The sequence below is a fragment of the Meriones unguiculatus genome, chromosome 10 (assembly GCF_030254825.1).
Source record: "Meriones unguiculatus strain TT.TT164.6M chromosome 10, Bangor_MerUng_6.1, whole genome shotgun sequence".
NCBI lineage: Eukaryota > Metazoa > Chordata > Mammalia > Rodentia > Muridae > Meriones > Meriones unguiculatus.
Window position 1 is genome coordinate 59,688,764 of NC_083358.1, and position 19,485 is coordinate 59,708,248.

Below are 19,485 nucleotides of genomic sequence, written 5' to 3' on the forward strand. Positions count from 1 at the left end.
CCAGGGCCAGATGGTTTCAGCGCAGAATTCTACCAGACCTACAAAGAAGTGCTAACTCCAACTCTCTTCAAACTATTCCACAAATTAGAAACAGAAGGAACATTACCAAACTCATTCTATGAAGCCACAGTCACCTTGACACCTAAACCACACAAAGACCCACCAAAAGAAGAGCACTTCAGACCTATCTCTCTTATGAACATCGATGCAAAAAATACTCAACAAAATACTTGCAAACCAAATCTAAGAACACATAAAAATATCATCCACCATGATCAAGTAGGCTTCTTTGCAGGCATGCAGGGGTGATTCAATATATGGAAATCCATCAACGTAATCCACCATATAAACAAACTGAAGGAGAAAAACCATATGATCATCTCCTTAGATGCTGAAAAAGCATTGGACAAAGTCCAACACCCATTCATGTTTAAAGTGTTGGAGAGATCAGGGATACAAGGCACATATCTAAACATAGTAAAGGCAATATACAACAAGCCTATAGCCAACATCAAACTCAATGGAGAGAAACTTAAATCAATCCCACTGAAATCAGGGACAAGGCAAGGCTGCCCACTCTTTCCATATCTCTTCAACATAGAACTGGAAGTCCTAGCTAGAACAAAAAGACAAGATCTAGGTGATACAAATCGGAAAGGAAGAGGTCAAAGTTTCACTATTCGCAGATGATATGATAGTATACATGAGCGACCCCAACAATTCAACCAGGGAACTCCTCCAGCTGATAAACACCTTCAGCAAAGTGGCAGGATACAAAATCAACTCAAAAAAATCAAAGCCCTCCTGTATACCAAAGACAAAAGGGCCGATAAAGAAATCAGGGAAACAACACCCTGCACAATAGCCACTAATAACAAAAAGTACCTTGGTGTGACTCTAACCAAGCAGGTGAGAGACCTGTTTGAAAAAAACTTCAAGTCTCTGAAGAAAGAAATTGAAGAAGATATCAGAAGATGGAAAGATCTCCTGTGCTCATGGATTGTTAAGATTAACATAGTGAAAATGGCCATTCTGCCAAAAGCAATCTACAGATTCAATGCAAATCCCATCAAAATACCAACTCAGTTCTTTACAGACCTTGAAAAAAGGATTCTTAGCTTCATATGGAGAAACAAAAACCCCAGAATCTCCAAAACGATCCTGTACAACAGATCATCTGGAGATATCTCCATCCCCGATCTCAAGCTGTACTACAGAGCAATGATAATAAAAACTGCATGGTATTGGCATAGAAACAGAAAGGAGAATCAATGGAACTGAATAGAGGACCCAGAAATAAACCCACACACCTATGAATACTTGATTTTTGATGAAGAAGCCAACACCATTCAATGGAAAAAAAGACAGCATCTTTAACAAATGGCGCTGGTCCAACTGGATGTCTACATGTAGAAAAATGAAAATAGATACATAGTTATCACCCTGCACAAAATTAAAGTCCAAGTGGATCAAAGACCTCAACATAAAACCAGACACACTAAATCGGTTAGAATTTAATGTTAGAAATTGGTTAAGGAGAACCACTTATTTAAGCTGCTTAGCGATATTAATCATTCCAAAAATATTTTACAGCCATATGAAATATTTTAATTCTATGCCTATTACTAGTAAAGGAACTCTCTAAGCTTTCCCATATGCTCATCTAAATTTATTTTTCAGTCCAAGGAAAAAATATAAGACCATGCACCACCACTGGAATTTGAACAAACCCGAACTAAGAGGCATAACTAAGAAGCATAAGCAAACACCTTGTTGTGTGATCCAGGCCTCAACACTGACAGAACTGTGTTCACATCTTTGTGATTTAAACCTCAAAATCTTCTTAAACTTTATTAGAGAAACCAGGAATCACACCTCACATCAGAAATGTAGGAAGGGGCACTATTAAAATCTTAAAAGACTCTCTGGCTACCATCCTGCAGTTGATTATATGGACAGCATCGTTAGAAACTCAAAACTATTCTCAAGGAAGTATGATTTTGTTCAGGAACAAAAGATCATACCGAACAATAGTTTCATCCTAAAAACTCCAGATGAACTAAGCCACCACATATTTTAAAAGAGAAAGCTGTAGACGAGCAAGGTATTAAGGAGTTCAGGTTTCCAGGGAGGGTTGGCTTCTTCCCTGAAGAGCAGAAAGAAGCGGTCACTTTCCACTTTGGGACTCTCTGGGTAGAGGTGAGCAGAGACGATGCTATCATAGATAAGTTCTGCTGGGTTAAGACTGTCACCTTGAGACTTTATCAAGATGACACATTAAGAAACACAGCTAGCTCCTCTTTTGAGAGCCCAGATAGAAATAGACATTCAGCCAGCTTCCAGGTGTGCCAATGCTTTACCTAACTGTCTAGACCTCTGAATGAGGCCACTTTGACTTTCCATCCCCAGCTAAATGCAAATGTGCCTGGCCCACACAATTCACTCCAGAGGAAGATCAGCCAGGGAACCACTCAGCTGTTAGCAGTCAGGACCACACAACAAGCAACTAGCTGAAGAGGTTTATTACACTGAAATAGATAACCGATTGACCTTGCACAGGACAAAGGGAGAGGAAGGGGGAAAGAATGTGGGAGGAGAAAGGAGAGAACAGATGGGGAAGAGAAAGAAAAACAGAAAGAAGGGGAAAACAGGAAGAAGGTGCAGAGGAATAGAGATGGGGAAAATGAAACACAGATAAATAGAGATGTGAGGGAGAATGCTTTTCTATGAGATTTTCAAGACAGGGCCTTTTGCAGCCCAGGTGGCTCTTGGATTCAATATGCCACCAAGGCAACCCTTCTGCCTCAGTCTCCCCGTCACTAGGCCACATGCCTGTGCTACCACGCTGGGATGAGAGAAGGGATTTCAATTATTTCCTCTCATTTACCGAGTCTACGTAGCATCAAGAAAAATTACTGCAGTAGTTTTTCTAATTCAGACGAGATTGTCAGAAGCCACTGGACCATGTCAACATATTTATTTATCAAGTTTTATACACAAATGTACATTAGAAGATGTTTTATTTTAATATAATGAAATCACAACACAGTATCAGAATTATCTCCTTGAAGTTTTTCCAGTTTGCATCTTATTTATGAACTCACGTGGCTGGCTCTGAAATGTGACCACCTCTTAAAAAGAAAAGTTTCAAGAACATCATGAAAGGTGTGTTTTGTGTGTGTGTGTGTGTGTGTGTGTGTGTGTGTGTGCACGCGTGTGTTCAGAAGTCAGAGAAAGTTCTGCATCTATCACTCTGCCCTCTTCCCTTGAGACAGGTGAACCTGAGCCAGGTTGGCAGCCAGCAAGGCCCAGGGATCTTCTTGTCTGTTCCTTGTAAAGCTCTGGGGTTAAGGAAGCGTAAGTGGTTACATCCGGCTTTGTGCATGGGTGTAGAGCATTTGTAATCAGGTCTTCATCCTTAGACCCACCAAGCCATTTCCTTAACCGTAACATGGTTCTTTATTAAAGACATACTCTTTGGCTTTCTCCTTTCCTCTCTTTGCAAGCATGCATTCTCTCACCTTCATCTTTTTCAGAGGGTTGTTCAGTTCTCGCTGGAATGAAGACGCCCTTCCTGAAAGGAAGGTCTGAAAGGACACAGTCAGCAAACCTTCATACTTCTCCAGCAGTGACTTATCTTCAGGAGGGTAAATTCTCCTGCCAAATCAATATTAGAGAAACCCATTTGCCTAAAAGGATCTAATACAATTCAACAGTTAAGACTACTTATTTAGAAAAAAAAAAACATTTTTAAAAGAATCTAACACAATTCAACCACTTAGAAAACCACTGCCCTCCCTGCTCTGGGCTAAGTGCTAGAAAAACAACATGGATGACTAGGAAGGAGTGCCAACTCCTATCTAGGATACCAGGTAACATTTCTGTAGAGAAGTTTCACTGAACAACATAGTACTAGAAGGTGTAGACCACAGAGTCTGGCTGAAAAACATGTTTGAAGAATGATGTTTGGACGAGTTGGTGAAATATTAACTCTGACAGGAAGTGTCCTGGGGACCTAGGAAAATGCAGAAGGTCTCAATGTGTGTATTATGTGTGTACTATCGCAGATACTCATCTGAAGGCTCTCTTAGAGGGCAGAAATGAAAACAGGGTAGAAGCAGAGTGGGAAAAGTATTTTATACTTTTCCTTGCTGCTGTGGAGATGTTAATGCTGGGAAAAAATATCTTACAGAAAGTATAAGAAAATCCATATCACCTGTCCACCCTTTGCCAAATCGTGATGAGGCAATGTCAGGCTGGGAGGAAAGACGTCTTTTCAAGAACATTACGGGATCCCTTCATGTCTTTTCCAGAGGGATACTGTGAAGATCTCCACACCCGTATCTCCTATCTCCACCCAGACCCTTCAAATACTTTCCTAGTTTGTCTAGTTGTTGAGCAATTCGATTTAATACTGGAAGACCCGGATTTTGCCTTTCTTAAAATATTACATAATGACCAAGTACAGTCCCAGAAGAGGTAGGTTAAAATCCCCCCTAAGCAGAACATAAGCTGGCTAAGCTGGCAAGAGCTGCCTCCAGCCAGAATCATCTACCGACAGACCCTCTTTACTCTTCTAAAACATAGTGAGTGAATCGCTGTTTCTAGCAAAGAAACCACAAGTACTTCAAATATGCTGAAAAGGCTGGTAATGAAAAGAAACATTGCTCGACTTCTCTTCGGGCTCAGTAAAAACATAGCTGTGGTCACCTGTAATTCCCCATATGGCGGTTTTCATGTTCTTCTCTAGAAACCTGCTTTCGAACTTGAACGAGTCTCTCTTTCTAAAAATGAACAGATTTTATAAATAAAGCGTGATTAGTCTTGTGGTTCAAACCGTAAGGTATGTGGCTAAAATGTCCACGTCGGGCAGGGGATGTAGCTCAGTGGCAGAGCATTTGCCTAGCACGGGTTCACTGTACCCCACAGTGCAAGTCAGGATTAAATAAGCCCGCACACGGAGCCCAACATTCATACCAACTCTTCTTTCCGCCTCTCCAGCTGGTGCCTCTGCTGTTCCCAGTCGGAGGAGCCTGGTGAAGGCCTTCTTATTGTATTTTGACCATATAGCCTCCTTTGAGCCTCAGCTTTTTGTTTGGCCAAGTTTTTCCTTTTATCACTGGTCCTAAAATGCAAGACACAAGACCATAACTTTCACTGCAGAAAAACACTTCGATGTCATCCCTTTGAGAAGAAGCTGCAGATGAGGAATCACACTGAAGCAGGAATAAAGTTATCAAGTTTACATCTCCATATACATTCTGTTCCTCTGGCCATCAAGTCAGGGGACTCTGTAGGGAAAGCAGTGCTTTGGAAAACAACCAGAGAAGTGGAGGCTCTGTGTGACTTGAAAAGGACAAGGCACCTGGTTTCGAATCTCATCCTAGAAAAGCAGCATCTGGAGTCTTTAGTGAATTAAATGCTGGGACTGTCTCCTCACTGCCCACACTTAAGCAACACCCACCGTTTTCTTTTCCCCTTGAGGTGTTCTATGACTTAACTACATAGCTGACAAATGTGCCTCTCTACTTTTTATCATTTTGTTTTGCTTAAGTGTGGGGGTTGGTCTGGTGTGCTATATATTCAGGTCCTAATTTATGTGTCCCAAAATATGGTTGCAGTCTGGAAGAGGACATAGTCACGTACATTGACCAATGTTATGTAAACTTAGCTCCCCGAATAGCTCTGATTAGTAAATTAAAACAAAAAAACTGGACAAGCAGTTACTGGGCAGAGGAGATAGATAGGCAGAGCTTCCCTCCCAGTCTGGGATCTCAGGTTGGTACAATGAGGGGAAGAGGAGGGAGAGAAAGACGTGGCCATGGAGATTGACCTGATGGAGCAGAAACAGCTCAGGCAGGACCAATATGGCAAGGAACTCAGGGCGCGTGGCTGGAAAGTAGACCTTAGAGGATTAGAATGGTTCGTATCTGCCCATTTAAAGCCTAAAGCTTATTAATAAATATATAGGTCTCTGTGTAATTCATCTGGGAGTTGGAAAGGGTGAATAGAAGAGACTCCCAAATTATAACTTCATTTCATTTAAGCTCACAGTTATGTGCACCACTTTTTAGGACACTTCCAGATATGGCTGAAATCCTAGTAACTTTCACCTTTTGGAAACTGACTTCACTGTCTTTCTCATTGCGTTGCTCATCCATAAACCTTTAGCTACAACTCTCCATGTTTCATACAAAAAGTCCCGCTCTGGGACATCTGCCTTTGCACCACCTCCTTTCCCACCACCCCTCCCGTGTGTAGGAGTGTTAAGTCTGAGGTCTCTCTTCACCCCCATGCTTTCAACAGGGTAGAATCCAGGAAAAACTGAAAAATAAATACTGCTCTCAGCCTACAGAAATAACAAAACAAAGCCAAGCAGAGCCCTCATCCTTAATCTTCTACACTTCCATATCTTCTGTAGCCCTTACTCTGACATGGATGCCAATCAAAGGGGAAAGACAGGGATGCTACCCGCTCGGTTTCTAGCCTGAAGACGAAAAAGAACTGCACAGGCTAAGAGGGTGACACTGAATTCATTAAAGATTGTGTTCTAAATACGAAGCCAAGGCTTTAATGAGCTTTCCCATAACATAAAGCACTTTACAGCTCACAACATGCAGAAGTGCTAGAAAATACTATTTTCTTTTCATGACATCTAGGCCTCAGTGGCAGAGAGAAGTTCAAGGCCAAAATAAAAATGATAATTTGAGAAAAACAAAGCACACCTATAAAATTGGAAGTCATTCAGTAGGGCTGCTGCAAGAAACTGGGCTGATGGGAAAGGCTCACTGCTCATTAGAGAGCGTCCTGTACAGCTTCAGGCCATGAAGGAGGCAGGAGTCCTAGAGGGCCTGGTTACACTGGCATGTGTAATAAGCCACACTCTTAGCAATGCATAAAGTGCCATGGCCAACAAACAGGTGAAAAAGAGGAAAAGAAGTTAAGACATGAATGCTATCTTATTAGCAAGTATGAAGTGTGAGAGTATAGATCACAGAAGCCAGCATGGGGATGGGAAAAAAGTGAACACTAAGGAATATTTTGGAAAAAGAATGGATGTAAAGTGAATAATAAGACAAATTTCTGGACGTTAGCAACTACATGACTAAGAATAACTTTGTTCCAATTATGACTAAATGTCTGGCCAAGTGTGCTCAGTGGAAAAGAAATTCCAGGGTTGAGAAAGCTATTATTACTATTGTTGTTGTTGTTATGTTTTAATATTCCAGTTTTTCTAGAATAATCACTTGTATGTAGCATAGAGAAGAAAGGAAAAGTAAGAGAAGAATAAAGGCCAAACATTAAAAAGGAAAGTGGAAGGGGGGACACAAAGAAGAAGGACCTTTTTTCCTTCTTTTTAGTGATGTGGCCTTTATTAGGAAAAAAGCAGAGGGAGCAGGAAAGTACTGCCAATGGGAGCCGTGAAGCATTGGAATTTCTCTATCGAGTATCCTGAAGGGTGAGAGGGGAGAAATTGTCTCCAGGAAAATGGCCTCTGTGCAGTTCTGCTGAGTCTACACAGGTGTTGCCTCCTGGCTTTTGTTTCATCTTGTAAATAATGCCACTGCTATAGGCAACTCTGGGAGAAGCCTAGAATTTTTCTCCTCCTCCTCCAGTCAGAACTGTAAACAACCCTGTTTCCTTTTCCTAACTTTATCTGTAGGTTTCCAGCAGACCCATCAAGGAAGGGACCCTAGATTCTGCTACATCACTAGCTCCTGAGTCAGACCACACCAGCGCTCCATCCACAACTGTGGGATCAGGGCTAAGACAATAATGATATTTCAGTTACAGCCTTCTTTCCACATTCTAAGGTTTAGGACTATTGTCAATGCAAAGCTATGTTCGCATTTCTATAAACATAGGCTCTAATTAGTCCTAATGGCTCTCACTGCTTACTTCACAGACCGGAATAAAATTTAACCACACACCTGAAGTCTGACCTTCACTTAGTGTTTTAATCAACAGTTTTTCCTTCAACTGTATCTGTACATTGACTTATACAGTTTTGCTTCCCACTTTCTTGACTCCTTTCTACACATGGTACTCTGACAGTCTATCCAGGAGCTTTGTCTAACCCTGTGCTTCATAGGAGCTCTGTCCTGCACTAGTCACGGCAGATGCAGGAAGATGCTCTGCCTTCCTACTTCCTTCATTCTCTATGAGTAGCTTCTTGGACCAAAGGGCTCTTCTACACTTATCCTCCAATTCAAATTGTATTCAATCTCTACATGCTATATGCCCAGGAGATATGAAAACAGCCACAGGGCTCACTGCCCTTCGGGAACTCACAGTCTAATCAGCATGGGAGACAGAAGGCACGTGAACCAACATACAGGGAACAACATGGTAGAGAAGACGGTGATGGTAAGGAGGCAGGGAAGCTACGCTTGAACTAGGTTTCAAGAAGAAATTGACACAAAAGAAGTTGATACATGGGCAATGGTGGAGGTGTCTGTCCCCAGAGGTCCAAGTGCTGGGAGCTTCCTCTCCAGCCTAACATATGGAGAGTTAAGGGACCTCTTAGAGGAAGAATCTAGAGCGAGGTGATTAAGCACCCAGAGGGCCACATCCACAAAGGTATCGACATGTTCTTGAAAGGCTGGGTTAGTGCTGAGCTGATCTGAGTCTGAGGGCCCGAAAGAACGGTTGTGAAAGCTGGCTGTTTATAAAGAGAGTCAGTCCACTACCCCCACTGCTTTGCCATCTCACACATGTTCTTCAGCATGCTCTCCCTTTCCTTTTCATTTCCCACCACGAGAAGATGCAGCATGAGGCTAAGAAAAAGCAAGCAGCATATCCTCTGGCCTTCAGAACCTTGAGGAAGATATACCTGTTCTCTACATAGATTCCTCACGCTTGGGTACTTTGCTGTAGCTTCAGGAAACCATGCAGCACAACAGTCTTGAATCTTAAGTCACTGTGAGTTAGGAAGGATATTCTGACACAAGTTACAGTGGGGAGAACTTAAAAGCTGAGCAGAATGAAAACCCCCGAGAACAAAAGGGGAAATGGGACCGTTCCACCTCAGTTATGCCATTGACTTGGACCTGTTTTTACTAAGAGTGTTGACTGTCCACTTGGGCCAGCTGACCCTGCACTCAGAGAGAAGGACTACCCACTGAGCGGTAGGCATGGATTGGGCCAATGATGCACAGCAAGGAAAGAAAGGAAAGATAACTTCATCCCACTGATCACCCTGTCACATGAACAGTTTCCTGCTGTCAGAGAACAGAGAACTATGGAATATGTTCCACCTTCGCCACTGTCTCCCATTCCTCTCCACATACGCTGTCCTGTGAGCCCATCCAGGGGTCTCTCCCTTGCCTCATGTGTGCCATACGCTGGTAGCACAGAGGTGCTGGAAGTCCCACGATTGGGACTGCTCCATTCCTCAGTGTCTTAGTCACTTTAAATGCATGACCTTCCAGGATACATAAGAAAGTCATACCTACTTGTTATAATAGTAAATGCCATGTAAAAGGCATTTCTTTAACTCTGGATAATAGGATTTTTAAATGTCCAGTAAATATACATGCTTTATATCTAACATTTGTGAGTGGGAGGTACACAGGATTATCAGTATGGGAGAAAAACGAAATAAGAGAAACATGACTAAAGAAAAATATCTCAGCTCTGGTCATAATTAATTTGTATATGAGATACATTATCCAATCATTCTTTCATTAGCTTGTTCATTTGCATCCTTGAGAATTTAGTACATGTTTATAATCACATGCTAAGCCAAAAGCCCATGCAGCATTCACCATCAACAATGTTAAATGAAGGATCTGGGCTCTCAACGGGACCAGAGCAAGAAAATGCATCCCAGTCTGTATGCCACTTCATTCATATACAGTTCATAGACTCCAGTGTCACACACACAAGAAGGAGCAAAACTGACACAGAAAAAAGAGACCTGAACGCAATGGGGAAAGTGCCAATCAGTGAACAGGGGGTAAAAGAAAGAACCATGAAGACACAAGCTCAACGAACTTAGACAAGTGTCAGAGAGGCACAGAGGACCAATGTCCGAAGAAGTAGGGTATTAAATGATTAAATGATTCTGTGGTCCATGAATTAGTCCTAAGTAGGAAGTGAGTATTTTGTTTAACCAAATCTAATTAACAAGTATTTCAGACCTTGGTCCTCATGGTACTCTAGGTGTCTTCTCTGGTCTCAGCTTTTTGACTGTGGTAGAAGACTCACAGAGAATGAAAAACCCCATAAAGGAACTTGAGCACAATACAGCCTTTATCTGACTACAGGATAAAGGAGTATTATTTATCCCACACACAGGGTCTGAGAAGGCCCCATTTAACACTGTTTTCTCTGAAGACCTCAAGCTTCTGCTTCAAAATATTGTCTCAATCTGGGCTCACACCATATTCTCTAAGAGCAAACAGATAAGTTCCGACCCCTTCTTCCTGAGCTTCAACATTCACAGCCACTGGGGTGAATCTTCCTGAGCTACAGGCCCTTCTGAATTTTCCTGAAATGAAAGCATATAGATTTAAAAGTAGACTTGGAGATACAGATGGAGGCATGCCATACGTAGATGATAGTAGTAAGATCTGTGAAAAACTCTTAAGTGCAAGGAGCATACCTTAAATTAGAAAGCCAGCCATGCCCAGGAAAAAAACAGCAGAGAGAATAAAGGAAGAAAGAAAATGGAAAGCTGCACATTCTGCAGGCTCTAATGCCCCTAAAATATATAAGCATGGAAAGATTAACTCAGATCAAAACTGAGGATTTTTATAATAAAAGATGACATGCAACTTATAGAAAGTAAGAAAAATCACTTCTACTAGGGAACAGAATAGACTATCAGTGCAAACAGGCAGGAGACATGGGGAAAACAACACAATAATCGGTCAAATTAGCACAACCTGGAGAAAACACAGAATGGTTAAGGCACTAGAGCTAAATAGTTGTGTTCCAGAAGCTCGACCTTGGCATATAGCAATAAAACCCCATTTGTGGCCCCGAGAAGAAAGACAAACAATGAAAGACAAAAGTGAGAGAACAGAGTATCCTGGATTCGTACATCAGTTCGACCCGTATGAAAACTGAGCCTACAATACTGAATACAAGGCAAGAACTTCCCTATCGTTCCTGGTTGAAGTCACTGTGACTTAGCATGAACTGGCACAGAAGCACACATGCTGTGGTGTCCTCCGTGGAAGAGGCAAGGCCGGTGTGCCCCACACATGTGCTCTAAGGGGTAAACCCTGTGTCTCATCCTGTGGAGAACATGAAGGCGGATAAGGAAGGAGTCCTGTGCTTGTAGATTTAGAAATTGCTTTTCCCTTAAGTTATAGACATACCTCACTTCTGAAATGACCAAAAATATCCACAGATAGTTTCTGAATCAGTATCATCTTTTCTAAGTGTAAAGATTTGCCAAGGGTGTCCCTCAGCTAAACATAAGCCTCTGTTATAATAGAAAACTTTTGTGTATAAAGGATAGCTGATATAACCTAAAATCACACACTGGGTAGGCCAGTTAACAACCAAAAATCTAAAAATTCAGATACGCACACCTTTAACAGAGCAACAGAAGACTTGTGGAAATGTCAAGTCAGATTTCGATGTCCAAGTCCTTTTCTTCATGATGTTTTCCCATGTGAAACCATATCTCAATGGCAACTGCTAGATGCTTGACAGTATTTTAAATAAAAGAATTCTGCCAAGTGTTCCATAATACTTAAAGAGATTTTGAATGATGCTAAGGGTAAACTGTGTAAAGGCCCTGGTCAGTCTTCAGGGTCCTCTAATCAGATGCCCTGAGCTCTATTTCACACTGCAAAGATCGGGCATATGTCATAGAACAGCTAAGTTAAATATCTTTTTCTTTTTTTCCTTGAAGAAACAGGTTTGCTCTATGTATTCAAAGCTGGCTTCAAACTCACAGTCCCGCCACTGCCTCCCCTAATAAACACCTTTCCTTTTTTTGTTTGTTTGTATTTGTTTTGTTTTGTTTTGTTTTGTTTGAGAAAGGGTTTCTCTGTGGGTAGCCTTGGCTGTCCTGGAACTCGCTTTGTAGACCAGGCTGGCCTCGAACTCACAGAAATCCACCTGCCTCTGCCTCCCTGAGTCCTGGGGTCACAGGCATGCGTCACCACTCCTGGAATAAATTCCTTTTTATGAGGAGTCAAAAGCCTTTCCCGTGTGATAGCATGTCAAATGTCTGCACCCTTGGCCATGCCCTCCTCAAGCAGCAACTCCTCCCCAACGTCTCCTCAAACCTTTATTCCCACTCTGACTCAACAACGACATCCTTTCTCTTTACCCAGAAGCAAGACAGAGAGGAAAGACAAGGGAAGGTAGGAAATCCATGTTAAGATTTCCTGAGCAGCTCCCCCTTCAGTGAGAGGAAGGTAACTAGAGGCTCTCCTACCACAGTAACCCCAGTCCAACCTTGCACTTTATGGTAATTTCTGTGACTAAACAGCAGTTAGTACAGGTACATTGTTCTGCATGGGCTAGCAAAGGTGGTGGGCAAGGGGAGATGAAAGCTGCTTTAAAACCATGTGGGTTTGCAGAACGGAATGAAGAAGGCCTAGATGCAAAACACAAAAACAGAAACGATATAAAGCCTGTTTCATGTGTGAGCGCCTTATCTGTACCAAGGGTGGGGGACCCCAGCAAGTGGGAGAAAGGTTCACCTAGTGTTTGGGGGATCCCTGTGAGCAAGGGAAAGGCTCGCCTGGTGTTTGGGGGGCCCCTGAGAGCGGGGAAAAGGCTCACCTGATGTTGAGCAGCTTCAGGGCGTTCAGCAGGACTCCCCTTTTGACATCATAATCTATTTTCTGATCAGTTCCAAAGCTCGGAGCTCGATTGATCTGAAATTTAGAGAGAAAACAATGAGTTCTGTTGTATGTTGGGAGGTCGGTACATAATTCAGCCGTGTTTCTCCACATTACGGAAGATTTTCAGTCATCGGTCTCAGAGCTTTACATGGTAGATGCTCCAAGACTTCTCTGCCACACCTGTTTTCCATCCCCCTGGGGCAAAGAACTGCAGCGAACCATCTACAAGCTCCATCTCCTCCGTCGACGGCCTTATTCTGCACTCTCAGCACTTCCTGACCATGCTCCTCACCCTACCGACCCTACCATGGAGCCTGAGGAAAGGTAAGTGTAACTCATCTTGAAAGTTGGGGAGACCCATAAAAGACATATTACCATCACAATAAGTTATACATGTGTGTGTGCTTAGCATACATGAACCACCGGCTCCCTCCTTTCACTGCCTAAGATCTTCCTAATTAGTTCTGTTGCTTCGTAAAAAATAAATTTGGTTTCTCTCTACCTGGCTCAACAGTGATAACTTTCATTTCATAAAGGATTGATTCCAACACTCAGAAAACATTCCTAACAACAGGTGCAAGCTAGGCTCACTTTTCCAACCTGAGAATGTTTTTAATGACTGGAAATTTCTTTAAATTTGCCACTGCCAATCACTGCCTGGATTCTAAAAAGCTAGTCATTCTCTTCCTCAGGGACACCATCCACCTCATTCCACGTGGTGGCGCTAGAAGGTTTTAACACCTGAGACCCACAGCATTATCAGCGGGCAGTGAAAGGCAGAGCAAGCTCTCAACACTGTACATTTAAGAATCTGAACCTGTAAAATGCTCACTATTCATGGACAGCAGCATTGTGGGGTTTCTGATGAATGAATCTGAGCTGAGTGAGGTAGAAACAGTAAAGAAAAATAAAGAATGAAGAAATGTGTTTATTGAGAGCCTTTAAAAAAAAAAATACAGACTTCAGCTGTTCAGCCAGTTCTAACTTAGCAAGCTAACGGCAAGCTCCTATGAGCAAATGCTTTTTGAGAAGGTTAATTCACATTTTATAAAGTTCTTCTTCCCAGAAATCCTTTTGTTTCATCCTCATGAATCATGAAGGTGCGTTCACATCTCCACCCATGAGGGGTAAGTGACCAGAACTGGAGCAGGGGAAAATACAGCATCAAGCAGGAAACTGCTACGGCGATCAGTGTGTTCAACCTCAAGAACAAGATTCCAGGACTTCCTAAGACAAAGGGTCCATGGTCCAGAAGCAAAGAACACAACATGACTCAGCCAGGTCTTATTTCTAGGACCCAGGCTGGACTGAAATTCTAGCTAGCAGAAAAGATGAATTTCCTTGGATATATAAAACATGCTATTATCCTGGGATGTATGAAGACACTTCTCTTTCTCTCCCTCATTCAAATTAGAAAAGTGCACTTTCCTTCAAAATACATTTTGAATCATGGTCTCAGCACACATTCAGGATGCTTACAAAAACTGGAGACTATGATTCAACTTCTGACTTCTGAGAGACAGACACCCCCCGGGAATGAAAAGCAGTGGTTGATTCCAGCTCCTGTGGCCATATGTTCCTTAAATTTTAACACCCCCCCCCGGAAACACACTTCAAATGTGTGCTGTCTCCCTACACATGTCTACAGACAGTATGTGAGGGTCCCTAAGAAAGTAGGCTCTGCGACCCCAGATCAGGGCTTCCAGGGAGAACATCTTGATGGGAGACAGCTGGACCAGGCCTCCCAGGTGCCTCCGGAGTAACACAAATGTAAATGTGACTGCACAAGAACAAGCATCACGAGCAAGGTCGTTTTTATATTATTTACCTTGTTCCACATGTTAGGTGACATTTCATAATAAACATAATAATAAACTAGAGGGGACAGGAAACAACCCCAAAGACATCAAGTTTTCAGAACTATCAGATGGCGGTAAGGGAGCTGTCCCCTGCTAAGTACTGAACCACGTGGAGTGCTTAAAGACAATAGAGAAAGGGTCCAGAGGCTGCACCCACCCATGAAGTGCTAGGTGAGAAAACACATGTGTAGCCAGCCAGCAGCTCGGAGGTGGCAAGCTCATACTTCTGCTCGCTCTACGCTAATGTGAAGAAGCGAAATAAAATAATATTGATTCATCCCTAGAAGTGTTCTAGTTCCAGAATTTTCGCTCCCTTCCACCCACATACTCCATTCAGGCCACATTCCAGCCTGGTAGTTGGAAGCACCTGTGCAAGTACACATTTGAAACAGTTTTAAACACATAAGGACTGTGATGACTTTTGGAAAAAAAAAAAAAAAAAAAAAAAAAAAAACTTCTTAAAGAACACCTTACCTCCAGGAGCCATGGCTTTAGCTTTCTATCCAACAAGATGTCGAACCCCAGGACTTCAAAGCAGACACTTTGGCTTCCTGGGGACTGGCCAGGTCTGCACATTCGATATGCGTGCAGGACATGAGGTTCTGCTACAATCAGAGTCTTTACCACCAGTTCCTATCGAGATTGTGATGAAAGACACGAAAATGCCTTATTTGGATATCGTTTCAGACAGAACGGCCTGGGGAGAAGCAAGCATCCTAGGTGGACTCTCAATGCTCTTGGCCGGCCCCCGAGCTGCTCTACCCTCACTTTTTCCCCAGCTCTGTCCTTTGCCTACCCGTCTCTCTGGTCACACCCTCTCTGAATTTCTGTAGTAGATGACACTTCTTCCCACCCGGGGCTCTGTGCTGTCCTATCCTCCTGGAACATCCTCCCTTTGGTTCCCAGTCACTAATACTCAGATAGGGCTTCCATAACCATGCTTGAAAAGCAGCTACACTTGAAAATGTGTCCTATTACCTACATCATGCAACTAATTGAGGCTTTCCTCTCTCTGTTCGAACAAGACTTTTTGTACTTCTTATTTTTTGCAACACCCCAGTGCCCATAATAGTGCCTGGTGCTCAAAAACATTTGGAAACAAATAAGTAAGATTTAAAAGGAACATATGCATGAGGAGGAAAGAAAAATTCTAGGAAGGGTGAAGCATTCCCCAAAGAGCATTTTGGGTCCTCCACACAGACAGATACTGAGGGACCAGGAAGAATGAGCTCATGGGTGCCACCTTATTCGCGGTGCTGATTTGTGCTCTGCAAAGGTTTCTCTGACTAGGAAATACCTCTGGCTGTCATGGCTCCCTGAATGGTTAAGAGCACTTCTTACAGAGGAACAGAGATCAGCTCCCAGCACGCACACAGCAGCTCACAACTATATAACTCCAGCTCCAGGGGATGTAATGCTCTCTGCTGACCTCCACAGGGACCAGGCACATACAATATACATATATACATTCAGGCAAAAGATTCATACACATGAAATAAAAATAAATAAAATTTTCAGAACTATCAAAATTTTTCCCATGAGGAGACACACCATGGAGATCCAGCAACTTCTCTGGCTTCTGCTTACAGTAGCTTCCTAACTCTTGCTGTCGGAGAATGGGCAACACAGAAAGATGATAGAGACCCTGACTCCCTAGTCAGACTTCCCTGTTTGCACTTGGCTTTTCTGCTTCTTCTCTAGACAGTGCAAGCATGATACTTCAACTTGGTGTCTTGTTTTTCTGAATGTAAACAACCAAAGATAGGGTGAGAGCCCAGACACAGATTTCAGCTCAGTGCCTCAAACAGAGAAAACCTTCACTAAGCGTTAGCTACTTAACCACTGCTCTATTGTTGGTCTGCCATTTCTCGGGAATCAGTCTCAAGGCTCAGGTCAATTGTCCGATCCCTGGGTGGAAGCAAGATTACATGGAGAAGAAAAGGGGAGATGAGCATTCATTTTATTGTTGTCACCCAGGAACACTGATCAGTTCCGGTAACTGCATCTACACAAACAGTTTAATATTTGTGATGATGTATTTGGAACATTTAAAAAATATTCTCATTTAACTGTTTGTGATCATTATATGCATTCCAGCTAATAAAATATCCCAGTTTCTAGAGATCATGAAATGTGTCAGAGATTATGAGACTTACATTAGCATTTCCAGCTCACATCTAAAAATTATGCTTCAGGATCTAACAAAGGCTAGTTTCCATTCCCACCACTAGTCTTGCTTGAGCACTTTCTTCTAACTCAGTTTTGTGGGCAAAGTACTGTCTAAAACTTGAGTCTGAAAAGGAGATTGTGACCACTGTTCTCTGGCTGCTCCTTCACTCTTACATCCTTCGTACGGTGGCTCAGCAGGTTACACATTTCCATGAGAACTGTCTCTAAGTCTCAAACTCATATGGAAGCTAATGTATTGGTAAAGAAGAAAAAAGAATGGCAGAAGCTGTATAACACGTTTTTGGTCCCACTGAGGCAGTCATCTAAACCTGAGGTATGAAAAAAAAAAAAAAGAACCTGAGATATGGAGTGAATGAATGAGTGGATGGATGGATGGATGGATGGATGGATGGATGGATGGATGGATGGATGGATGGAAAAACAGGTAGGTAGGTGGGTGGGTAGGTGGGTGAGAGGATGGATGGATGGGTGGATAGATGGATGGACGAGACGGGTAGCTGGGTAGATAGGTAGGTGGGTGAGAGGAGATGGGTGGGTGGGTGGCTGGATACTGGATAGATGAAATGATGGATTTATAAGCAAGCAAAATTCCTTACCTTCATCTTCAAAACTATTCCATACTTAAAATAAATTTCTTCCTATTCTATTTCATACATTATATCCCTCATTCCTTCCTTTCTTATCCCTTATCCTTTCTCCCTGAAAGTGAAGAGATCCTTGACCGCCCACTGTATTGTGGACAACCAGTTAACCTAGTGTCCCCCTTGTCCCTCTTTCACTGTGGCTCCCTTTCATCTATCCTTCCACCTCAGCTACTTGTAGGAACTTGCCAAGTGTCCCCTCTGCCTCCCCTTAGCATTCACGTCAATCATTCTACACCCGCTTTGAAATTTGTCTTCCAGATGCATACATTTGATCATATTAATCACATTATTCTCCTCTGTTAAAACTGAATGAGGTTGTCAAGATGGCCTGGCGGGTGAAGGTGCTTGCCACCAAACCTGATGACCCTAGTCTGATCCTCAAACTCCCTCAGAGGGAAAAACCAACTCTCTTGCAAGTGTCCTCTGATCACACACATGCTGTGGCAAAGCACATGCATGCACACATATATGGATTTTAAAAGTTTCAAAATGTTCTCCAAACCTTGTCAAATTATGCTTTATTCTTCACATGCAAAAGTTGGTCCACACATCATTTCAGTAGGAACCTTCTCATGCAAGCCTCCCACAGACCTTCTGTGAATTTCTATGCATCTCTCCTGATCTCATAACTCCATGCCCTTGACTATGCTTTTGTCCCATCTAGAATACCTTTCCCTAGAAATAAGGCCCTTACTCGCCAAGGCCTGTTACCAGCTCAGCTTTCTTTACAAAAACCTAAACAAACCAGTAACTCTCTTTTGCTCAACCTCAGGTATACTGTGCTCTAAAAAAGAAGAAGTTTGGTGGTATTTAAATTTAATGCTAATGAAAGATATTTACAGTTACAGAATAGAATAATCTTACTGAAATATCACTCCAGAACTTAGCAACATCATATTGATTGGCATTTAGAAATTCTGTAAACCACTTGATTGAACGTTTGCTGCCTTTGTCTTCAGTTTCGTCTCGTTCAAACCGTTCGTTATGTTTGTTCACAGAGTAGTTGGTCAGATGCATGTACAACTGGCTCTGTAAGAAGAACAACAAAATGTCACCACCTAAAGGAGCCACAACCTTGTGGCTTCACAGGGAAGAGAGCCTCAAGGACTTGATGAAACTTAAATGTTCTTAACCTCAGAGATAACCAGCATCCATGGATAAAGCTTCTGCTAGAAGCTATGTAGGCTGATTTAAAAACAAACAAACAAACAAACAAACAGCCCTGAGGGTGAGCAGCAAAATGTTGGCCAGTGAGGGCCCAGTAACCTTCAAAACAATCCAGGCCGTCACTACTGCCATTGAGTGCCCACCAAAACTATACATGACTGCTGCAGACGCTGCATGCTTTGCTTACAGGAAATAAAGAAATGAAACTATAAATAATCTGAAAGCGTTCTTCCTGCTCGATTATTTCCATGGCATCGGAAGGTGTTATGCCTGCTGTGGGATTACGAATGACCAGGTGGCAGGTGCCTATTGTTGCGATAGTGACAAGTCAGTAATGGGATAACCAACCACATCCTGATTGACTTAAGGTCCCTTACAAAGCAGGGAATCCACGTCTGGTGCTATAAACCTGGTCAAACTGTCTTCCAGTTAAGGATGTTTGTGCCCATAGGTTAGCGCTGCTGCCAAATTTGATCAGAGAAGCTTCGCTATAGAGTGGCCATGGCAACCACAGAGACTTACAACTGGTCAATGGTATGAGCATACATGACAATTGAGTGTTCAGCCGTATATAGAACACCTACAATTCCCCCTCTAAGGCTTAGTGGACGTTATGGAAAGGGGGGAAAGGAAAAATGTAAGAGCTGGGGGAAGGGATTAAACACCATAGATTGTTGTTTTCTGGACAAGGCATGGCCACTGCACAAAAGCTGTAGTTAGTTAAACAAGAGACAGAAGATTAGAACAGTCAGTGTCCACTCATGGAGGTTCTAATCTGCCTCACCGAGGGACCTATAGAAAGGAAGTGGTTTC

General features: G+C 42.6%; 1 protein-coding gene across 3 annotated transcripts in view; it reads right to left on the reverse strand.

The window, feature by feature from the left end:
* Positions 1 to 19,485, reverse strand: part of Ttll7 (tubulin tyrosine ligase like 7) — a 133,100-nt gene that overhangs the window by 53,219 nt on the left and 60,396 nt on the right. For all 3 annotated transcript variants that reach the window (XM_021647987.2, XM_021647988.2, XM_060392560.1), the window contains exons 8-13: positions 18,370 to 18,534; positions 15,146 to 15,304; positions 12,751 to 12,845; positions 4,978 to 5,125; positions 4,711 to 4,784; positions 3,522 to 3,657 (exon numbers count right to left, since the gene is read on the reverse strand). In XM_021647987.2, the coding sequence (XP_021503662.1) occupies positions 3,522 to 3,657; positions 4,711 to 4,784; positions 4,978 to 5,125; positions 12,751 to 12,845; positions 15,146 to 15,304; positions 18,370 to 18,534 (777 nt within the window). The remainder of the gene's footprint in view (positions 1 to 3,521; positions 3,658 to 4,710; positions 4,785 to 4,977; positions 5,126 to 12,750; positions 12,846 to 15,145; positions 15,305 to 18,369; positions 18,535 to 19,485) is intronic.